Source organism: Mauremys reevesii, linkage group 7 (assembly GCF_016161935.1).
Source record: "Mauremys reevesii isolate NIE-2019 linkage group 7, ASM1616193v1, whole genome shotgun sequence".
Taxonomy (NCBI): domain Eukaryota; kingdom Metazoa; phylum Chordata; order Testudines; family Geoemydidae; genus Mauremys; species Mauremys reevesii.
Window position 1 is genome coordinate 15,282,813 of NC_052629.1, and position 21,733 is coordinate 15,304,545.

Consider the following 21,733-nt stretch of genomic DNA (forward strand, 5'->3'; position numbering starts at 1 on the left):
GACACCTTGTGACAGACACCTATATGGGGCAACAATAGAGGCAATCTGGTCTGCCACGTGCTGAATCCAACACCAGATCTCTTGAGGCACTTTCTAACTTCCCAGTGAAACTGGTTAGTTTAATCCCTAAAGATTAAAAAAAAGTGTCCAAGGGACCTGGGAAATGGAGGTGACAGCTGGTTGAAGTTCTTCACTTCTGCCTGACATCTGCCTTATAGGTAACACCCTAGTAACTAATCCATCTGCTAAACTTCCCAGTGTTAGCTGCTTCTGCTGCATTATTTCGTTTCTCCCGTTTTCAGTGTGATGCTGATTCTGCTAATAAAAGGATACCACGTTCAGTTAACTTAAAGAAAGAATCTGGCACATGTCTAGCAATTGGTTCAATGGGATATTAGTGGTATTTGGATCAGATGCCCCAATGTGTAACCTAAACACAATTCTGTCCTCATCGATTTGCTTCATTATATTCAATACTTCATTAGCTCAAAGATAATGGTGAAAAGAGAAGACAACCACAGGAAATGGTTCTCTTTCCCTTAACTGGTTCCATTTTAAAATGTTTGTGATATAAGCATGAGTATAATCAATACCTTTTAAAAATGTTTATTTTTAAAAACTAAAAGCACATCAGAACTTAGCCACAGATTGTGCTTCTGAGTTTAAGTCAATAGTTTTATAAAAGGCACTCAGAGTATGTCTAAATGCTGTACAAAACCACTATATAAATATTGCAAATTCCAGATGCCAACCAGCCCATGCTGAATCTGTGTCCTGACCTTTATATAGCTATTGCAGACACAATGTCCCAAAGTCCCATACTTTTTAAGTTGTATTGTATTTTGCATGGTAACACCGTAAGAGCCTGCCTTGGAGGAACAGCACCATTTTAAGCTGACAGCACTGTATGGACACCAGGACTAGGCAGATTTCCTTAGTAGTTATTCTTACTCTTACCTCTCATAAAATGATGCTCATTACAGAATAATTCCAACATTTAATGTATTAGTGCAGAACCAATGATAAGTTTTGTTTTTTGTCATTATTTATAGTTTTACTGAAGCACCCAACTTTACAGAAAAGGGCAACATGTCCCAAATAAGCTGCAGACCAAGCTAGCAACAATACTTAAATAAAAATAGTATACTGTTGGGTCTGTTATTAAAATACAGAAATGAGATCTTGAGCTTTGTTCTGATGGGCACCAGAATCAACAAGTTTTGGTTTACATGGTTGGAGAGGTACTGCCTCCTTCCTGTCCCTTGTAGATTATATCTAAGAATTTTAGTAGTTCTCTCAATTTTTGTTTTTTTTTAAAATCTGTAATTCAACTTTCATTGAGGGTTTGTGTGTGTGGGGGGGGGGAGGGGGGAATAAAAAGATTACAACCAAATCTAATATAGAGAATCTGAAAGCTATGGACTCTATCCAGGACTATATCTATCTAAGAATTTACATTGCCCCTATAACCAGTTTTTGAGCACCTAACAGACACTGCTTTTATCTTCACAACAGCCCTGGGATGTGGGGAAATATTATCTTCATTTTACAGGTTGAGAGAGATTAAGGTCTAGAACATCTGTGGCATAGCTGGGGATTGAACCCATATCTGCAGTGCAGTGCTTTAAAAGACCATTTTTATTTTCTTCAGCTGGAAAGAACAGACCTTTTAGCCCCCTATTAAGTGAGGAGAGTTGCAAAGCTCGAGAGCTAGGGCCAAGGGAAAATTGCAGAAAAGTATGGGTGGGGGGGAATCTACAGTAAATTGACTAAAATTTTCCACTACCACCACTTGGCATGGATGCCTCAAAAGACACAGCAGCATTTGTGAACTTCATCCTCAGGGCCATATTCAGAACTAAAAATCAGTAACTTTCTGGTGGCATAAGATCCAGAAGGGACTGACCTATTCAAGGGACAGGTCCACCCAGTGCAAGAGAGTCAAAATCCAAACAGCTGTGTGTGTATAGGAATAAATTCTCCACCTTGAGGAGTGTTGCTCTGAACTCCTCCCCAACATCAGGAAAAATTACTATTGTCCTGGGTTAGGCTCCATCCTCAGGTTGCCCCAAGGAAGAGGGGCAGAACAGGAATTAGACTGGGGTGGCTTTAGTGTGGATTCATGGGTTCAATTGCACCCCCAGAAATCATGAAGCCCAGGCCCTGTGTCATGGTGGCTCTGCTCCCACCCACATTACTGTGCAATGTTATCACAGTTATATGCTGCTTTGGATACCTGAAGGGTAAAATCTGCCAGAGGGAATTTGGAAGGTAGGGGTTGGGAGATGCCCCAATATGTCCCAGTGTCCAGGAAGCAAGTACACAGGGCCAGGATGCTGGGCTAAGGACAGGGCCTTTCCCCACTCTGAGCAGCTGGATCTGGATGCTGAGCAGAACTGTCTTTCGCAACACATACTGGGTGGGGTCCCTCTCACTGCCTTGTGTAACTGGGACTGGCCTGGGGTGGCTGTGCAGAGTAAAACAGGCCCTGTGCTGAGAACTGGTGTTCCCACTGAATCAGAAGGCTACATTGGCCACTGAATGAGGTCCTTTATATTGATAAAAACAAGTGAAAACCATCATCCTTACTGATGGGACTGTGGAAAATAGGACTTCTTTGGAGTGTCCTAGTTGTAATCTCTCTCTGGTTGGATTCTGTTTTGAAACTGTCAGCCATGGAAAGTGATGTGGATTATATATCTCCTATCATCTTTCATGGATGATTGTCAGAATGCTAAGTGCCACCCAAGACATCAGTATCAAAGCCCTCATTACTATATGTGATGTTTTTGCGTGTGAAGTCAGAAGAAGGCGATGGGGTTTGGTGACTGTTGCCTCTATATTAAAGGACACACACACAGCACAATGGAACAAGACAGGTCTCTTTCAACAATTATGTTCTCAAGAGGATATCTAAGAGGAAGTTTCCAAGCAGCTATGAAATACATTTACAACTGTCCTTGAGAAAATACACTCCTTGTAATTCTCGAAAGCATGGCCATTATGTCCTGAAACTACACACTTGATTAGAACGCTGAAATCTTGCATGTTTTGGACACATTAAACTACAAGACATTTGCTGTAGTGCACTGTGTTTTATTAGTGTTACACATGCAATACTGAATGAAAATAAATTCATATATTAAGATTACATATTTTAATCAACTAAAGAGAGTTCAACACCTAGTGCACAGAATATAACAAAAATGTTTCATGCAATATCGTAAGTATACAGTTGTCACGGGTCCATATAGTTGTAAATCTGTAACTTTAAAAAATGTATACAAGCTACCATTCATTGCACGAGACTAATCAACCCTTTAGTTTTAAGTAATGCTCACATCTTTTACAGTCCTCCTATATAACTTGGATCTTCAGCATTTTATTGTACCTAACATAATACAAGCCACCTGGAAGCTTCTAAGAAGAGTGAATGTATCATTTGTAATACACTTAACAGCAAATATAGTGGATTTTTCAACATACAAATTATGAAAGATAAAATAAATGCTGTCTCTGCCTTTCTCAACAGAAATAAATCTCCCAACCCTTCCATAAACAGATTAAAGTGCCACCTATTGCATATTAAAAACACTTCCAGCGACTGTATCTAGATTTAGAAGTTATAAATCCCTGAAAACAGGGGTTTAGAATGGAAATGCTGATAAAGCCTTAAATCTAATATCAGGAACACAGCAGTGCTATAATCCTTCACCATTTACCTCAAAAGAGAGTAAGTGAATCAAGAGGCTTTACCTATAACCATTTAAAAACACACAGCTGACACCTCTACCATAACTACCATAGTTATGGATACACAAACAGCAACAAAGCATGAATTTAGTTTAAAAACTTGGTGTAGGACAACTTTTTTTAAAGCGATAGGTGTAAATAAAACTCCAGTGCAGCAGTAAAAATATTAAGACAGCAGTTCTGTTTCATTTAAGATGCACCTAGTTAAAGAAAGAACATCCTTACAGCAAAATAATGTAAGCTGGTTACTAATGAGCTCAGTTCTATTTGGGTCTCCATTTGTAGAACCCTTTCAAATACAAGGCATCATTTTCATAGTTGGAAAATTACGACTAGTCTTGATTTACAGACAACAGCAATAGATGGAGTTATATGTAATCTATGGATAATGCTACACTCGTTGGTAGGTGGAAAAACCAAGATCAACATACATACATACAGCAGCAAAAAGTAATACATAAATATTAAACAGTCTTATTGAATGGCAAGAAGTTCATTGGATATTTACAACTCTAAAATATGGCCTTGATATTCATTCAAGAAAGTAGTTAAATACATTGCTAGTACCAGAGCTGTTTCAAAGGAATATTTCAAAGTACAGTACATATACTGATGAAGCTTCATGTTAATTTTTCAGAGAAAAGATCAATAAAAGTGTGTGGATTGCCAGTGTTTTCATCTTTAGATTTTAGAGTACTGAAAGATGGATTGTGTGTGGTAAGGTATTACAGATTCAAAAACTGTTAGAAGATGCTTTTATAGTGTTATGCTTAAGAGTAAAATCAACAGAGATTTCCTTGCATCTTATACATGTATGGAATATTTTGTATGAAGTGTTTTGATTGGAAAATTTTGCATAGTCCATAAAATATTTTTACGGTGAAGATGTCCTTGAAAAAATAACCTGTAAAAATTCCCAGAAAATGTGAATAATTAAAAAAAAAACAAAAAAAACCCTACTTAAAACAGAAAAGCATGTGCATTTAATATCTTTCCAAAATTGAACCAAAAGTAACTCGTACCTTAAATTACACAAACACAGTACAAATATTTTTATAGTTGTACATGCTTCATTCTTCATATTTTAGTAACTGTACCTTTTTCTAAGCTAAATTTGTTTCTCCTTTTTGTGATAAGGAGAAATAAAAAGGTGCTTTTATTCAGTTACAGATCAGATAAAGAACTAGATAGCACATTAAAAACGGCACTAAATTTCTTCACTAATGCACTAAAATTGATCTTTTTGCTACCTTTAATCTGCTTATCATTTCTTCTATGCAAATGTCAAATGATCTACTTTTAGCCAATTATGCATTTTGATATTCCACATTAACATTCTAATAGAAATGATTTCAAAGGTTCTAAATTCAGTAATGCTTCATTTTAATAACTATAGATTGGCTTGCAGAAGTTGAAACTCATTATGGAATATTTTCATACTCGTTTGCTTGTGAAACTCCCATTGATATGTATAAGACAGTGATGAGAGAAGAAACCTTACAAACTTAGGATCGCATAGCATCAGTGATTTTTTAAATTAATGTGGAGTTCAGCTTCAAATTCAATGGCACATTTCCCCCAATATATATAAAAATCATTAGCATTAGCCAAACTACTCTAAAATGTTTGAGAATCTTTGTGGGAATACTGAATAATTGACAGACAACCTTGTATAATTTCTAAATTAAAATCTCCTTCAAGTGCAAAAACTAACTCAGCAATAAATGAACTGTAACTTAATATGCTTTGGCACTTTAAATATATTACAATAAACTGAGTCATTTAGACTTAAGTAGACAAAAGAACATTCATATTAGTTTATGAGGTACAATACCTGATGAATCCTTGGGTGGTCTTAATAGCAACTACTTAGTGAATCAGGCCTTAATCCCGAAACATGATCTGCTAACACAGAACCTTACAACCAGGAGTCCCCCCACTGTAGTCACTGTGGCTCCGCCCAAGCACAATGGTTTATGCTAATGAATCCCAACACAGGGCCAGGACTTTCATACTTTACACTTTTTATGAACCTGGTACAATCAATCAATCCATCCTTTTTCCCATCCCAGGTACCGCCCCATGTCATTCTGGAGAATGCAAAGTAAATCAAGAAATAAAGTCAAGAAGTGAAAAGTTATTTACACTGTACAAAGAAATAATTTTCTTCTGAGTACAATGCAATACTGCTGTCATATAGTTACATTGTCAAGAGCTCTCTGATACCAATGGTTTATCTCATAGTGTCTAGAATCAGAACAATTCAAGATGGATTTATTAATTTTTGAAGTCTTAAACATGAAAAAAAAGTCTCATTCTTTATAACAACAACAAAATCAGAAGTTAATTTTAGGCTTTTTTCCTCCTCAGAAAAGCCCACCATATGCCAGTGTAAGAAAAATAAGCAGTTTACAAGAACAAATGGAGAAAGCAAAAAACAAAAATCCTGCCACCCTGCACACAAAATTTTCTTTCTAAACCAAGAATTTTAACTTCTTAAATCCAATGTTATTATATTCTCCTGCATAAGTTCTGATACACCTCAGAATTTCACAGTAACAGACAATCCACTTAAGACTTACAAGGCAATTAAAATAAAATAATTTAGTGGCTATTAGTAAAGATTTTTTTCTTACACCATTGTTTCCCATTAGAAGTTGAGTACTGTATTTGGCTGATGTGTGAAAGAGTACATATTTTTGTACACAATATTATACGCAAATATAAATGATTAGATGCATGCTTATTCAAAATACCTCTTCCATCAGCCTTAGTAAAAGCAGACCTTTAAAATGATTGAAAAGGAATACAGACCTCCTCTTATTAGTTTTAAGTCTTTGTGAGAAACACTCTAGGCATGCCTAAGCAATACACCCTTTTCCTAGGAGCCTTGGAAATCAAAGGAAAGATGCATCACATGAAAAACCCAACTTGAGATTGGGTCACTTTAATTCTTCAGAATCATCTCTCTTTAAGTCAGTCTTCTTATTTCTCCTTCTGAACTTTTTTTTTTTTTTACTGCTGTAGGATTTGAGTGAAAAAAGTATTAAACTCTTTAGCCACTTTCTTCCGTCCTACTTCTGACTCTATTAGCATTTTGTTTACACTATTTTAATGTATAAAAAGGCATGCAATAATTTTACACCAAAAACCCCATATCGTAATTAGCTTATAACTTACGGATTTCAAAGTTCAATGTTCATTGTACACAAAATCCAGAATTTAAGTGTGAAAATAACTGATTGAAATACATGCCATTGTTGAACTGACATGATATTTTAAAACATTCTTAACAAAGTGTACTGTACAGTATATGGCATTTCCTCTTTGTTTCCACTGTTTCTCTCTAATAAATGCTGAGAATTAACTATACTGAAATATCACATTGCAACAACCCATGTTCACATCCAGCAAAACGTACCATACAGACTTTAGCATGACACCCGTGATGGCATGCTGCAATACTAAAAAGAGTGACTTTGCATAATAGTGTATCAATAAGTAGTAAAAGTAGACATATGGTATCAAACCGCAACAGGGCTAGGAGAAAATCATCATGTAAAACAACTGAATGGACATTTTCAAAGTGTATTATTTACAGTACTGCAAGTAAAATATAGCTAAATGTAATTTCCAAAAAGGAATGTGAGAAATTCATCTACTCTATCTCCTATTTGTTTTTGCAAAGTTCTTTAATAAACATAGCAGACTACTAGTTTTGACAGTCACTGCTAGTATTTGGAGGACAAAACGCTGAATCTCTCAGAAGGGGAAAGGAGTGGACAATAGAACAAAATTAGGAAATCAAAATGTGTAGTGCAATGTCCTTCCATTAACACATTCAACACAAAGAACCATGAAGTGTTATTGCCTTAGCTTTTGGAAAATTTGCCAGCTCTTCGAGAAGGTTCATATGGCACTCTGAGAATACTAGGAGTTTCCTCCATTACTCGTACAAGAAGATTGTCAATGTAGTCCTCAAGTTCACGGATATGGGTGTCTTTCTTCTTAAGTTGCTCTTTATGTTTCACCAGCTCCTGCAAGACCTCTTCATATGTAAGATTACGGTACCCTGCAGTGGCATCAAAAGGATTTCCATCCTATAAATGAAAAACATCACAACATTTTAGCAGACATATGGGAGACAATCCAATATTGAGAATTAGTTGAGAGGTTATGAAACAGAAAGTCACTTATGATATTGTTCTCAAGCAGCGTACACCTCACATCCTGAAATAAGCTTCTCCCCATAGTAATATAATGCCCATTAAGTGATTGACCCACCAAGAAGGGGAAGAAGTAAGACAGCCCTTGACTACTCAAACATTACCACCACTATTTTGAGTCCTCTTTTCTTTTATTGTTCATCTTTTGAGACGACTACAGCAAACAATGAATCTAGCTTTTTAATGACATCAGGACTCATCTGTCTCTAATGCTCCATTCTTGGCCTTCAGAGGCTCTCCAAGTCCTGGCCTCAATATCTGCTTATTGTGTATTAGAACTTCTTATTTTATATTTTGGGTGAAGTTAAAAAGCTGCACAAGAGGCTGTCATAATTGAAAGGAGAACTACCAGAAGTTGAAAAAAGCACGTGCAGCACAGAATTCTAAATTAAGTAGCAAGAGAAAACAACTTTCAGCAATGCTCTCTGATCATTCACTATGTGTAGAAGTATTAACAGAGATGAGTAAGTTTAATTCCCATACTAAAAGCAATGTATGATCCAGGAAACTATAACCCTGAATGCCTTATTTTCTACTGGGGGGGAAGAGAACATATAATTAAGAAAAGGATAATTAGGAAGAGTGGGTTTATGAAAATAATAGCACTGTTAGACGTGTATAATAATTAGTTTATCTAGTTCAGAGACTGGGACATTTAAAGATATAAAACATTTGATTAAGTAAAATAATCTAACCTCTCAAATCCTGAACCTTTCAGTTGAATATAAGGTGAAATAATTCTTGCTTAGGAGATAATTTTTGTTTACATTTGAATCTTCTCATTAAAAATGATAGATCAGGCACAATCAGCAAGCATACTGAGCAGTAGATATATACAGAAGTAGCCTGCTTCACTCCTTTTCATTTCAGCACAGCTCAATATTTACACGTTGCATCCATCTCATCATTAAAATATGCAGGTGGCCAAAGTTTTCAAGTAAGGCTAATTAAAAGTGATGGTGTATTGCAAATCAGTTGGAATGCTACAAGTTAACCAACCTCTCTCCATCGATTGCTTTCTATTAGTAACTCTTGGCACTATTAAACATTTTAGGATTTCTGACTGATTCTGTAAGATTGAATTTCAGCTAAACATCAGTATTTAGTCATTAACGGTTAATTTGCTATCATCAATTTACAACACTAAAAAATCATCATAGCAGATAATTTCTTCCACTTCATAAAAATACCTAAATTGGTGAAACTTACAAATCATTTAGTACCACATTTCCAATAATATGTACAGAATAGAAAGCATTTCCAATTCTTGGTCATTCATGTATCTTGCACATTTTCTTCCACCCTGAGGAAGGAAATGTTTCTGTTTACAGTACTAATACTTCATACATCTCAGAAAAAAAAATTACTAAAGCTTCCATGTTTAAAAATAAAGGGTTCGCTCAATTTTATATTTGGAAAACACCTAGATCCAGTATGCAATTATGTTTTTAACTATTAAATATTGTTTCCCAGAATGTTCTGTATAATATGTATGTTTTAAGAAGCAGATATACAAGAAAATTCCAGCTAAAGAAAAATAAAGATTCAACTATATATCAGTATGTTTTAATACTTAAGGAAAGGACGATGCCAATAGTATGGGGATAACTCACATTTTGGTTTTAATTTTCCATTTGAACATTTAGGCAACACAGCATGTTAAAGGATTAAGGAATAATCTCATTTTTACTTTTCAAAAAATTTGCTACTAAAGTTTTACTATGGGATAATTATCTTATAAAATTTAAATTTTAGCAAAAGATTTTAAATAGCAAAATATTTAAAGAAGGGTTGCCCTGGTAACCAAATGTATTGGGGTACAAACTGACATCCACAGCAACTGAAGGAGAGCTACAGAGATAACATAAAGGCTTGGCATTCTCTGATCATCTCCCTATTGTTCTAATGAGGAATTTTGCTCTGGGAATATCATCTCAGCTGCTTTCACATCTTTTGTCCTACATGCTTCATCTCCCTTTCAGTTCTTAATTAGACCTTAAAGAGCTCACGCTGCCCTTTCAACTGGCTACTGCTCCTGTTTAAACATTGCTTTCAGAGACAGGTGTTGGCACCAGAGTAGAAGATATACAAACTTAATTGCTAAACACTACATCCAAGGGAAGAAAAAAATGTAAGTTGGTGGAGGCCTATTATTGCAGAATCTAATATAAATTACTTCAAATATCTTAACAATTATCATGAACATTAAAATTTTTCAAATAGTTTCATTCAAAAACTAAGGGGTATAAAGATAGTGTCTTCTCCTTTTAATTATATCTTGCATTAAATGAACACCACCTCAGAATCCTGCAACTGACATTTAGGATAGTTGGTATTCCAAAGAAACATCACAACATCAAGGATTTCTTTTATTACCTTTAAATCAAATAATTCACATTATCTTTCTTAAAAGAATTCTAACGATGCTTTTACCAACAATAAATTACATGATTTGGGGTAGTACATTTACAAGCACATAGAAACTGTAATTAAGGTTACTTTACAGACAATAGCTGCTAAGTTAAATCAATTTTTTGATGTTGCTTTTTGCCAGAGATTAAGTAACTGCCTGGTAGAATTTAGTTTACTATCTGATCAAAGGCAGCCTTCATACATTCTGACATCTCCCACCAGTTTCTTACATTATGAAAACTTGGGCATTTATTATGAAACATCAAAAGTTATTGCAAATCATTTACATACTACAGTAAAATACAAACAGTATAAAGTCCTATCTGTCGATGCAACTTATTTTTTTAAGAGGGAAAACAAACTCACTTTTAAAGATCTGATCTCCTTATAAAAAACAAAACAAATTCTAGCAAGATTATATTTTCTTTTATACAAAGAAATTGCATAGTAAATGTGTGGAATTTTTTTCTTTGTTCTTTCTTAGTACACACTATATTTTTGCTATTTCTAGGGCCAAACAACCATTCCAAAGAATAATTTAAAGTCTCTTTATTACAAGGCCTTATTGCTGTTCTTCATTTGTTATTTGTATTTCTAACCATATTTACTCATTTTCCTTGACTTGCATTTTGATTAGCCCACTAAAAACTGTCCTTCATAAAGAATCACAGACTTTACAGATGGAAACGACCTGTTAGGTCATCTAGTCCCGGGGTTCTCAAACTTCATTGCATCGTGACTCCCTTCTCCCAACAAAAATTACCGGGGGACTGAAGCCTGAGCCCACCCAAGTGGCGGCGGGGAATGGGGGGTAAGCAAAGCTAAAGCCCAAGAGCTTCAGCCCCAGGGAGGGGGCCTGTAACCTTAGCCCTGCCATTCTGGGCTGAAGCTCTCAGGCTTCGGCTTCTGCCCTAGGCCCCAGCAAGTCTGAGCCAGCGCTGGCAACCCCATTAAAATGGGGTCGCGACCCACTTTTGGGTCCCAACCCACAGTTTGAGAACTGCTGATCTAGTCGATCTAGTCCATCCCCTGCCAATGCAGGATTGTTTGCCAGGCAACACATTTTAGTGCTTTGTCCAAACTTATTTTAAAATGGCTGAAGCAAAAGGTGTCTCACTACTTCCCTTGGGAAGATCTATTCTACACTATAACTTCAGTGGTTATTCCAAATACTCTGCCAATTGGGTCTCTAAATCTCTTTTCAGTTCCTTTGAATTAATCTAGTCTCCGACCAGGAAAGAGAGACTTTCGTTAAGAATTACTGGATAAAACAAGCAGGAAAGGCTTTAAAATTTTCATATTAGAAGTTAATAAAAACCATGTTTGGTTATTTAGTCTATTTCAGCCATCAAGTAGGTGGAGAACTGATAGATCTCCATTACACTGTCACTCACCCTTTTTTCCCTGAGGTCTTCAATGCTTGCAGGATTCATAGTAAAACTAGGGGAATAACAAAAAACAAAATATTATAGGTACGTACTCATCAACAAAAAACACCATTGTGTACCTAATGTCAACATTACTAAAATAGCTTATATGAAATGTGGAAACATTCACATAATTTCTTGACTTCAAAAATGTTTAAGAAAGACACAAAATCAAAGATAATTTTCATAAAACAATATGTAAGCAAAGCTTCTACAACCTGTAAATATATTAGAGTTAAAATCATGATATTATAATTATGCTGACCATTAAACACAGAAATGAAGGATTTGGGAAGATGGTTGTAAATGGTAATTCAACAGTTTGCTCTGCAGTAGTATACAAAATGCATTTTTTGGAACTTTATAATTTTAGATCAAGTTAAAACTGACATTTGTATTTTTTTAAATCATGTTTTCTACTCTAAACATACATGAAATTGCTATAATTTTTCATTGAAAAATAGAAAAAAAGCCTTTTAAAGATAGTTGTTTTATTTTGTATTTTGGTAAGTGATTCAACTGTTCAACTGATAGCCCTGGAAATTCAGGTTCTCTATGGACACAGACCAGGTAAACTTCAGATAATCAAAGTCGCAGTTTGCACATACTACACTGTCATTATGCTTCAACTCTGACCTGAGAAAGATCATCTCTGTGGGTGAGAGGCTAATAAAATTTTCAATGTCCACTTGGTCATACATCTCTAAACTGAAATTGTCATTGCAAAGGTACCAATTAGTGCCAGTTTTTCTGGTGTCTTTTTATTGGAGATCTGCTTTTCAGAAACTCAGTTGAAATCACTAGCTCATTTCATAGGTTGAAAAAAACCATCTCACATTAACAATGCTTACTCTCTACCTCTTATCTAACATGGGGCAATTTTTTTTTATCCTTCCAGTTTTACGCTACTTGTTTAGCTTTTCTTCTTCTCTCAACACTATTGCTGCTACTAGTTTTATTCTGATCCAATTCTTTTAGCTCCTCACCCCTCTTGCTCAATGTTCCAAAATCCCCATTAGTAAACTTCCCACAGAACTTCTTGCAGCCCAATGCTTTCATTTAGCACATACCCCAAACTCCACTACTCCCTGCAGCAGTCATAGACAAGTATTTTTTGAGATCCAACAGTGCACGCACATTTAGAATGCTTTCGTTACAATTAATCAAAATTAAGAAAATATTTAACATCGGACAGTATGTAGTGTATTTATCTGTTTTTATATGGATCAAACTAAAGGACAAGGTACAAATATAAACAGCAACTTGCTTTAAAAGAAGCATAATAAGATCAATAAATAACCACTCAAACCTATTAAATTATTCACATATAAAAACATAGCTATTTTAAAATTTTCCCAAATTAACTAAGACAAGAGACTGCTGATATGGATAATACTAAAAAGTTGCCATTGTCAAAGTGGCAGGCACGTATGTATATAATTTTCTGAATATATTTTAATTTTCAAAAACAATGCATCTGTGTCCTTTTATACTTGTTAAAAATGATTACTGAAATAACATTTACTCTCTGGAAAATGGGTTCAGATTCTGGATTATAGTAATAAATTATATTTATTTGACAGCATTATTTTCAATCCCTATATTATATCTCACAAAATCTACTATTTGGTATGACTGTAAGGGTTATATATAGCACAGATGCACACATGTACTGAAAGTGCTGAGGCTGAAGCTTGCAGGCAGAGCTTTTGCAAAAGGACCCTTCTCAATGCTTGCTTGCATGTAACCTGTATCAAACCATTCTGATCAATCCAAAACCTTCTTGGCTCATGAGTAATGAATTCACCTTTAATTTTTAAAAGGAATAAGAAAAAAAATCTCAGTAGTCTAGTACTCATGAATACATTAAACAAGCTGGTGCATGAAGAAAGAAAATTAAATTTGGTAATGAAACATTTCGATTTCAGGCTACTGAAAGGTTATTACAAGCATCTGAAAGAACAATTTTAAAGTTATGAAAACACTGTACTGCATTTTTAGTTTTAATGTAAAAAATTAACCTAAAATAATTAATGGCTATTTTGTTGCTGTCCATTCCTTCCTTTGCTGAACCTATAAACCTTTGATCATATATGTAGTTGATATGGAAGAGTGGAATGGGCATATTTTATATATAGGCTTGGAAGGATTATATTTTTATTGGTAAATGTCAATTTCACGATACACACATAGTGGAAGAAGTATTTCCATCTAACAGAAATTCACAGATAGACAAAGTAAGAAAAAATGCTGCTTGAAAACTCATTAGAGTTTGATTAAGATTTACTTTGTATATTTTTTCAGTTGATATTGACAGCCTGTGTTTTAATGGTTATAAAGCTTCAACTATTTGAACCTCAACACTGACTGTTATTAAATAATTATTATCTACTGCCCTCCCCCCATAATTTCCTGCAATGGTGAAAATTAAAATGGATACAAAATGAAAAAAATGTTTAAGAAGTGATATAATACATCCAAATTATAAAAAAACAACATTGAATTCTCCCAAGCCTATTTATGTAGCAAGTATTTTGCAATTATACAGCAAAAGGAAAGTTTGGTCTTTGGTTTATACTGAAGCCCAGTGAACCAACTGCAATATTTAGAATATTACATAAAGACTGGATTACATGAACAGTCACAATTGTGAGGGAAAAGGTGTCTGAGAAATCAAGTTCTGGTTTATTTCTATTATACCTGTTTGTACAGTGATCTGAGGCATTCTGTCCTGTTCACTAGAGAACAGTTTTGAATGAGGGGCCTCTTTCATCGGGTATTGTCTACAAATCTAAAGGCAGGAACCCTCCCACAAGGTCTGCCTTTTAGTCTCACACTGATGTGTCAAACACATGATGAACTTACTCATTCATGGGTGCCTTTTGTGATCTGTTCTGAGGACAAAAAAAATGAGTTAACTGAACTGGATCAAATTAGCCTGGTGAAAACCAAGAATGTCTTTATTTAACGAAGTGTGGCGTTAATTTGGGATACCTTTCTTTTGGGACTGTTTCCTCATGTCAGACAAGATACAGAATAATACAATGACTGCTCAACTGAGTTTCTGAGGGGTTAAGGAAGCAAGATCTTTTATAGCACTGAACTTAAACGTTCCTGTGAAAAAAGTTCTGAGATATTCTTCCATAATAGTAGATAAAGAAGAATGGGTAACAATCACTGTACATGAAATCTGTATTTTGAAATTAGAAATGTAAACTATTGGGAGTACTGACTTTTTTAAAACTGAAAAATGTGCACACTTACTATGACACTGCGGACATATTAATTCCATCTATAAAATTAGCAAATGTTATGGTTGGTATGCAGTTAGCTGCAATTGCACACAAATATGATTACAAATGAAACACACTATTCAAGTTTTAAGACGTAAGTGGGAAATAGTCTCCTTCCGAATGAAGCAGGAAGAAACAGGTGTTCTGAAACCTTGTATTTTTTTTTTTTTCAAATGAGAAGGTCTAACTAACTAACTTGGGAGCTCCATGGTCTCGCTGAGCCTAACATGCTTTCCTGCCAGCTCTTCCAACTTGAGGTGAGCCTGAGCAGTTCCAGACTCTCTCAGCTGTACTCATAACTCACTGAGAACCCTACAATATCCCAAAATTGCAAATATAGGTTTTTCTGCATGTGTTGTGTATTTGAAGTTATTGGGCTCTTTTTGTTTCTTTTGTTTCATAATGCCACACCCTTAACTTTCTTATTGTATTTGATTATAATTATGTAAAAAGAAACAAAATTACATACTCCTTTACACTATATATAAACACTGTATTGACCATAAGCCTTTCCATCTCTTCAAGAAAATTTTCCTTAACTACACAAGGCCATTCGGATTTTTTAATTGCAGTCACTGATGTAACCAATGCAACATGTTTCTATATAATATGTATATCTGACTGATGAAAGAACAAAGTATATCAGTTTTGCTGTTCTTCTAATGGTAGAAGTACACAACATAGCCAAAAAGTTAAGGTCCTATCCTTATTTTTCCCAGGGTTTGATAAATTGGCAGTGAAGTTTTTCTGTGGAAACATGACAAAAATATGTTCACAGCTTGGAAGCATTTTTTCTGTTTGTTTTTTAAGTGTGGTTCCACTGTCAAAAGTGACTGTAAAAATTAGCATTGTGGTATTTTATATTTATTGTTTCTCATTTACTTCAAAACTAAATTTGCTCAGTTTACAAGACAAAAGATGTGTCTTTTCTAATTAAACAACTCTGCCAACTCATCTTGGGAACCAAAAGTTAAATTGTTTTTTTCTGGCTCACACGTCACCACCCTCAAAACTGTGTTGTGTGTATGCACGGTTACTATTTCACACAATGCATTTTGTACGTATTGGCTATTAGAAAGGCATTGCGCTGCTCACATGCAAAGTAAAAATCAATTTTAATAGGACTATTGCTCAGTCACCGCATGCATGATCCGAATGTAAATTATCTATTAAGTTTAGTAGGAATAGTATGGAAAGCATAATTTAAAATTGCCATTATAATCCAAAATGACTAAGATATTAAAATAAGCTTCATTAAGATGACATTGGGTCCAATGACGCCTAAGAAAAAGAAAGAGATAACTGGTAGATCAGCTGACTTCTGCTGCTACTAAACACTGCTTATTTATTCCTTCTGTTCTTTTTTAGCACCTTGATCCATGTAGCTCCTTTAACTCCAATCCTGTGTGGTAAAATAACCTTCATCTCTTCTTTCAAATCCCTCCCGTGTAATACACTACTCCTATGAAGTGTTTTCAATGATAATCCACCCAACAATCTGTCACAAACATGGTACCTCCAACTTAAGACCCAGTCTACACTTAAGTTTTTCTGGCAGAATTATGTTAGTAAGGAATGATTTTTTTAAAATTAGCTTAGTTATCCCAGTAAAAGCTCTAGTGTAGACACAGTTATACTAGAATAAGGTGCTTTATACCAGTAATGCCTTATTGTGCTTCGTTAACCAGAATAAGATATACCAGCATAAATATTTTTTATACTGGTATAATGGCATCTCCACTAGGATTTGTTGGGTTTTTTTTGCTACTTTAAGTATGTCAGCATAGTTAAAGTGGAAAAGCTTTTAACTGTAGACAAGGCTTTAGCATGTGTGTGTCAGAATGGTGTTATTCCAATTAATTTTTTTATGGGATTATTTATGAAAGTAAAGTTAGGCTATGTCTACACTGCACTTTTGTTGGTAAAACTTTTGTCGGTCGGGGTGCGGAAAAAAAACAAAAAAAACCACACACGCCAACCAACAAAAGTTTTACTCATGAAAAGCACTGGTGAGGACAGCGCTTTGTGGGCAAGAGATGCTCTCCCGCCGACAAAGCTACCACCCCTTGTTGGGGGTGGTTTTATTTTGTTGGCAGGAGAGCTCTCTCCTGCCGACAAAGAGCAGCTACACTGAATACCTTACAGCAGCACGGCTGTAGTGGCACAGCTGTGCCACTGTAAGGTGCGCAGTGTAGATATAACCTTAGACACATACGTAAATGTTTGCAGGATTAGTATCTTAGACCGTAAGAACTTTGAGGCAGTGACCACATTTTTCTTTATGAATGTATAATGCAAAGTGTTCTGATGACACTCAAATGAGAAAGAATGATCAAGTGTTTTTTCCTATGGGTGGGAAATCACAATTAATAAAAGGGGAAAAGTACAAAATATTGTTAAAACACAATAAAGGCTATGCTTTCATCATCAAAGCAACAAAATATTGTGATGTTTGAAATGGTTGTCACTGCCCTGAGCTGTGCCAACTTTTGATGTAGAAGGAGTTTCAGACAAGTCCTACATGCCACATGTACAGTATTTAAGCACAATGGTGAGAAACAGACACTTAATCCACAGAACATTAAGGAAGCTCATCTACCTTCTTGTTCCTATTTCGTCCATCACCCTAAAGGAATCAAGGCATTTCACACCCCTTCCATGACTCCAGATTGCCAGAACCACACCCAACAACTGCACACACTGCCTACAGCATGCTCTCTTCCCAATTTTCCACTGCTAGCCATCTCGTCAGACTCTACATCCAGGTCCCATGCTGGTTTCCATGAATGTTTCATGCCTGGTGTCTCAATGCAAACACCCCTTTATCAGTTCTACTCTCCAGAAGAGGGGTCATGACTTAGCACAAGGGAAGTAAATTATGTCAGCAGAACAAGCCAATGAGGAGAGCAAAATCCTGCCATGAAATGGTGCAGGAAGAGACATATTCCAATCAAGAGACCTGTCTAACATTCAAATGCCAGAAACCCAAGCTCCCTCCTGAGCACAGAAAATTCTACCTAGCATAGTAATTAGCCAATTCTCCCATGTCACTCACCTGGGAATCAGCTAGCTTCCTAAGGGTTATATTATTTATATCTGTTATTTTTATCAGGTTAAATCAGACCCTTTATTTTACTGCAACTATTTTTTAGAATCTAAATTTTATTAAATAGTAAAACCTGTTTGAATTTCCTGGCTTTTATTACTTTGACTTCAACATTAACTTATTTGAAGTCACAGCTGAAACTCCCCTTAAGTCCTGTCACAATGAAAAAAAGTGACTAGAGAAAAATGATATAAACTAAGACAGACAGACTTACCATAGTTATGATTTTATGGGTTGTCTTGGTTTGCATCACAACCATAAAATATATTATTTTATACTTAATTTATCATGTGTGTATGATTTTTCCACCAGTTAAATACATTTATTTAATCCCAGTGATATAAAATATCTAATTTTCCTTCCAATACAGCCACCTGGAAAGAGTTAGGTAGTTTGGTGGTTGTACATTACTTGAATAGTCCTTTCTAAGTTGCTCTGATCAGTTTTATGATTGAGACTTATGTTCTTGAAAATTTATGATGGTAAACAAATAAAACATTAGATGTATTGGCTGTTTAAATACTTGGTTTCTAAATATCTAGAGATTAAAGCAATGTTTTAAAAAACAGTTATACAACTAATTTAAAAATATTACAGCTGGAGCAGTTTACTTTAACACTGTAATGAGTATGCGGCAAACACTTCTAACATACTGTATGTAAATCATATTTCCCCTAAGGAGCAAGAGCTTTTTAGATACTCATCGTTCACTATTCAGATTAATTATACAATCACTACTGTATATAACTTTTCAGTATACAGTATGTATTTACATTAGTCTTTACTATTCAAAGTATTAAAATCTTCTTGGTTAATGTAATATCAACACAGCTCAGTGAGTGCTTTCATCATATGTTATACAATGCACATTTTACAGGTAATTTGCAAGAAGTGGATAGTTCTCTGAAGATGTCCACGCAGTGTGCAGAGGCGGTCAAAAAAGCAAACAGGATGTTAGGAATCATTAAAAAGGGGATAGAGAATAAGACTGAGAATATATTATTGCCCTTATATAAATCCATGGTATGCCCACACCTCGAATACTGTGTACAGATGTGGTCTCCTCACCTCAAAAAAGATATTCTAGCACTAGAAAAGGTTCAGAAAAGAGCAACTAAAATGATTAGGGGTTTAGAGAGGGTCCCATATGAGGAAAGATTAAAGAGGCTAGGACTCTTCAGTTTGGAAAAGAGAAGACTAAGGGGGGACATGATAGAGGTATATAAAATCATGAGTGATGTTGAGAAAGTGGATAAGGAAAAGTTATTTACTTATTCCCATAATACAAGAACTAGGGGTCACCAAATGAAATTAATAGGCAGCAGGTTTAAAACAAATAAAAGGAAGTTCTTCTTCACGCAGCGCACAGTCAACTTGTGGAACTCCTTACCTGAGGAGGTTGTGAAGGCTAGGACTATAACAATGTTTAAAAGGGGACTGGATAAATTCATGGTGGCTAAGTCCATAAATGGCTATTAGCCAGGATGGGTAAGAATGGTGTCCCTAGCCTCTGTTCGTCAGAGGATGGAGATGGATGGCAGGAGAGAGATCACTTGATCATTGCCTGTTAGGTTCACTCCCTCAGGGGCACCTGGCATTGGCCACTGTCGGTAGACAGATACTGGGCTAGATGGACCTTTGGTCTGACCCGGTACGGCCTTTCTTATGTTCTTATGTACACCAATTTGTTTTTTTACGTTACTTAACATGGGCATTTTTAAGTTGAAGTAGATCACTCCTATCCAAAATCTTTGGACTGTAAAATGTTTCTTTACTCAGAAGTGATGCACCTTTCAGGTTTCTTACTTAATTAAAAAAAAAAAGAGAAAAGAAAGTTTCATGAACTTGAAATTAACTGTAAATTTATTTTCATAAAAATATACATGAATATAATCCTACTACCAACATACAGCAGGGGAAAAAGAAATAAATGCAGATGATATAGTTAATGACACTAACTTTCCTTCAAATATTACCAGCCATAGCAGGCTAGTAATGCAGACACCACTTCCTAGGGAGAATCACAGTGCAATATGGCACCTATGGAAGGATGAATTGGACACATTATTGTGATCTACTTCCCAATGAGTTTCTGGTGAACAACGTTTTGGGATTCACTGCTATATAAATTGTCCTGCCACAAAGCAATCATCCAGGGCCTTCTGGAGTTTGTGTGACCCACAAGGCTGCAAACATGATACCAGGAATTTTTGTTGTTGCCATCATTCTATTTTGTTAACATTTCTATGAATTTTCATGCTAAGGAGTGTAGAATCAGTGTTTCTTAAATAAGCTATGCACGAGCAGTCTCTTACACTCTTATGGAGCTCCATTAAAGTCAGTGTGAGGCTCCCTGCGGATTCAAGGAGTCTTGTACACAGAGCTCATTGCAGAATTGGGGCCTTAGACTGTAAACCCTTCAAGGCAGGAACCTTTTCCTCATATTGGAAGAGCACTTACTATATAACTAATTTAGGGTATATCTACACAGGTGATGTTAAGTGCGGCAGCAGCAGCGCTTTAACATGGCTGTGTAGTCACGGCTCCAGTGCTGGAATCACTTCCACGAGAGGAATAGCTACCAGCGCTGGAGCCAGGACTGTTTACACACTGCCACTTTACAGTGCGGAAACTTGCATCGCTCAGGAGTGTGTTTTTCACACCCTTGAGTGAAGAAAGTTTCAGCGCTGTAAGTGGCAGTATAGTCAAGGCTTAAGTGCTATACCAATCATGTTACTAATGAAACTTTATATTTACATAGAAATTTTCATGCAGAGAACCCAAAGAACTTTGCAAAACTTAGACCACACGTCACCCTCTCAACGAGGGGTTAGACTAATTTTAAAGATTGGTGAACTGTGGAAAAGTGGAAGCAGCAAAGAATCCTGTGGCACCTTATAGACTAACAGATGTTTTGCAGCATGAGCTTTCGTGGGTGAATACCCACTTCTTCGGATGCAAGCAGTGGCATGGAAAAGTGTGGAAAAGTGGTTGTGACTTGTCCTGAGTCACATAATAAATATTCTCCACAGATCGGATAACGGAACCTAGACCCTTTGGTGTTCTAACCAATAAACCACAAATGTTCTCAGATATTGGACTTAATCTGATCCATTGTACTAAACAACTGTCAGCTGTTAAACTGAGTTTCTATCACAACTAACAGCCTGCCTATTCATGTATAAAGAAAAGAGTGGCTGCTGAATAGAGGCAGAGAGAAAAACAGACTGAGGTGGAAGTGAAATATAGGTCAAGAACTTTTCTTAGTAACTTAGAAAACTCCAAACAAATACTTTTTAGGGATTAATATTAATGCAAACTGCAACAATACTTCTTTTAAAAGAAGTACAATTTATGTGATTTGAAATTACATTTTTTCTTTTGAAAAAGCGCAACCATGAAATATAATTATTTTATAACACCTTACTGGAGGTGGCTTTGTTATATTTATAAACAAAAGATAAAGGACATAATTCTCCACTGCTGTGTACCTTATGTAGCCATTTACAGGTGTGC

At 35.6% G+C, this 21,733-nt stretch overlaps 1 protein-coding gene across 5 annotated transcripts in view; it reads right to left on the reverse strand.

Moving 5' to 3' along the window:
- Positions 1-3,113: 3,113 nt before the first annotated feature.
- Positions 3,114-21,733, reverse strand: part of RAB11FIP2 (RAB11 family interacting protein 2) — a 51,466-nt gene continuing 32,846 nt past the window's right edge. For 2 of the 5 annotated variants that reach the window (XM_039482263.1, XM_039482262.1), the window contains exons 5-6: positions 11,786-11,831; positions 3,114-7,853 (exon numbers count right to left, since the gene is read on the reverse strand). In XM_039482263.1, the coding sequence (XP_039338197.1) occupies positions 7,626-7,853; positions 11,786-11,831 (274 nt within the window). In that variant the 3' untranslated portion in view covers positions 3,114-7,625. Of the gene's footprint in view, positions 7,854-9,188; positions 9,283-11,785; positions 11,832-21,733 lie in introns of all 5 variants that reach the window. The other 3 variants (XM_039482264.1, XM_039482261.1, XR_005583017.1) reach the window with 3 other exon arrangements.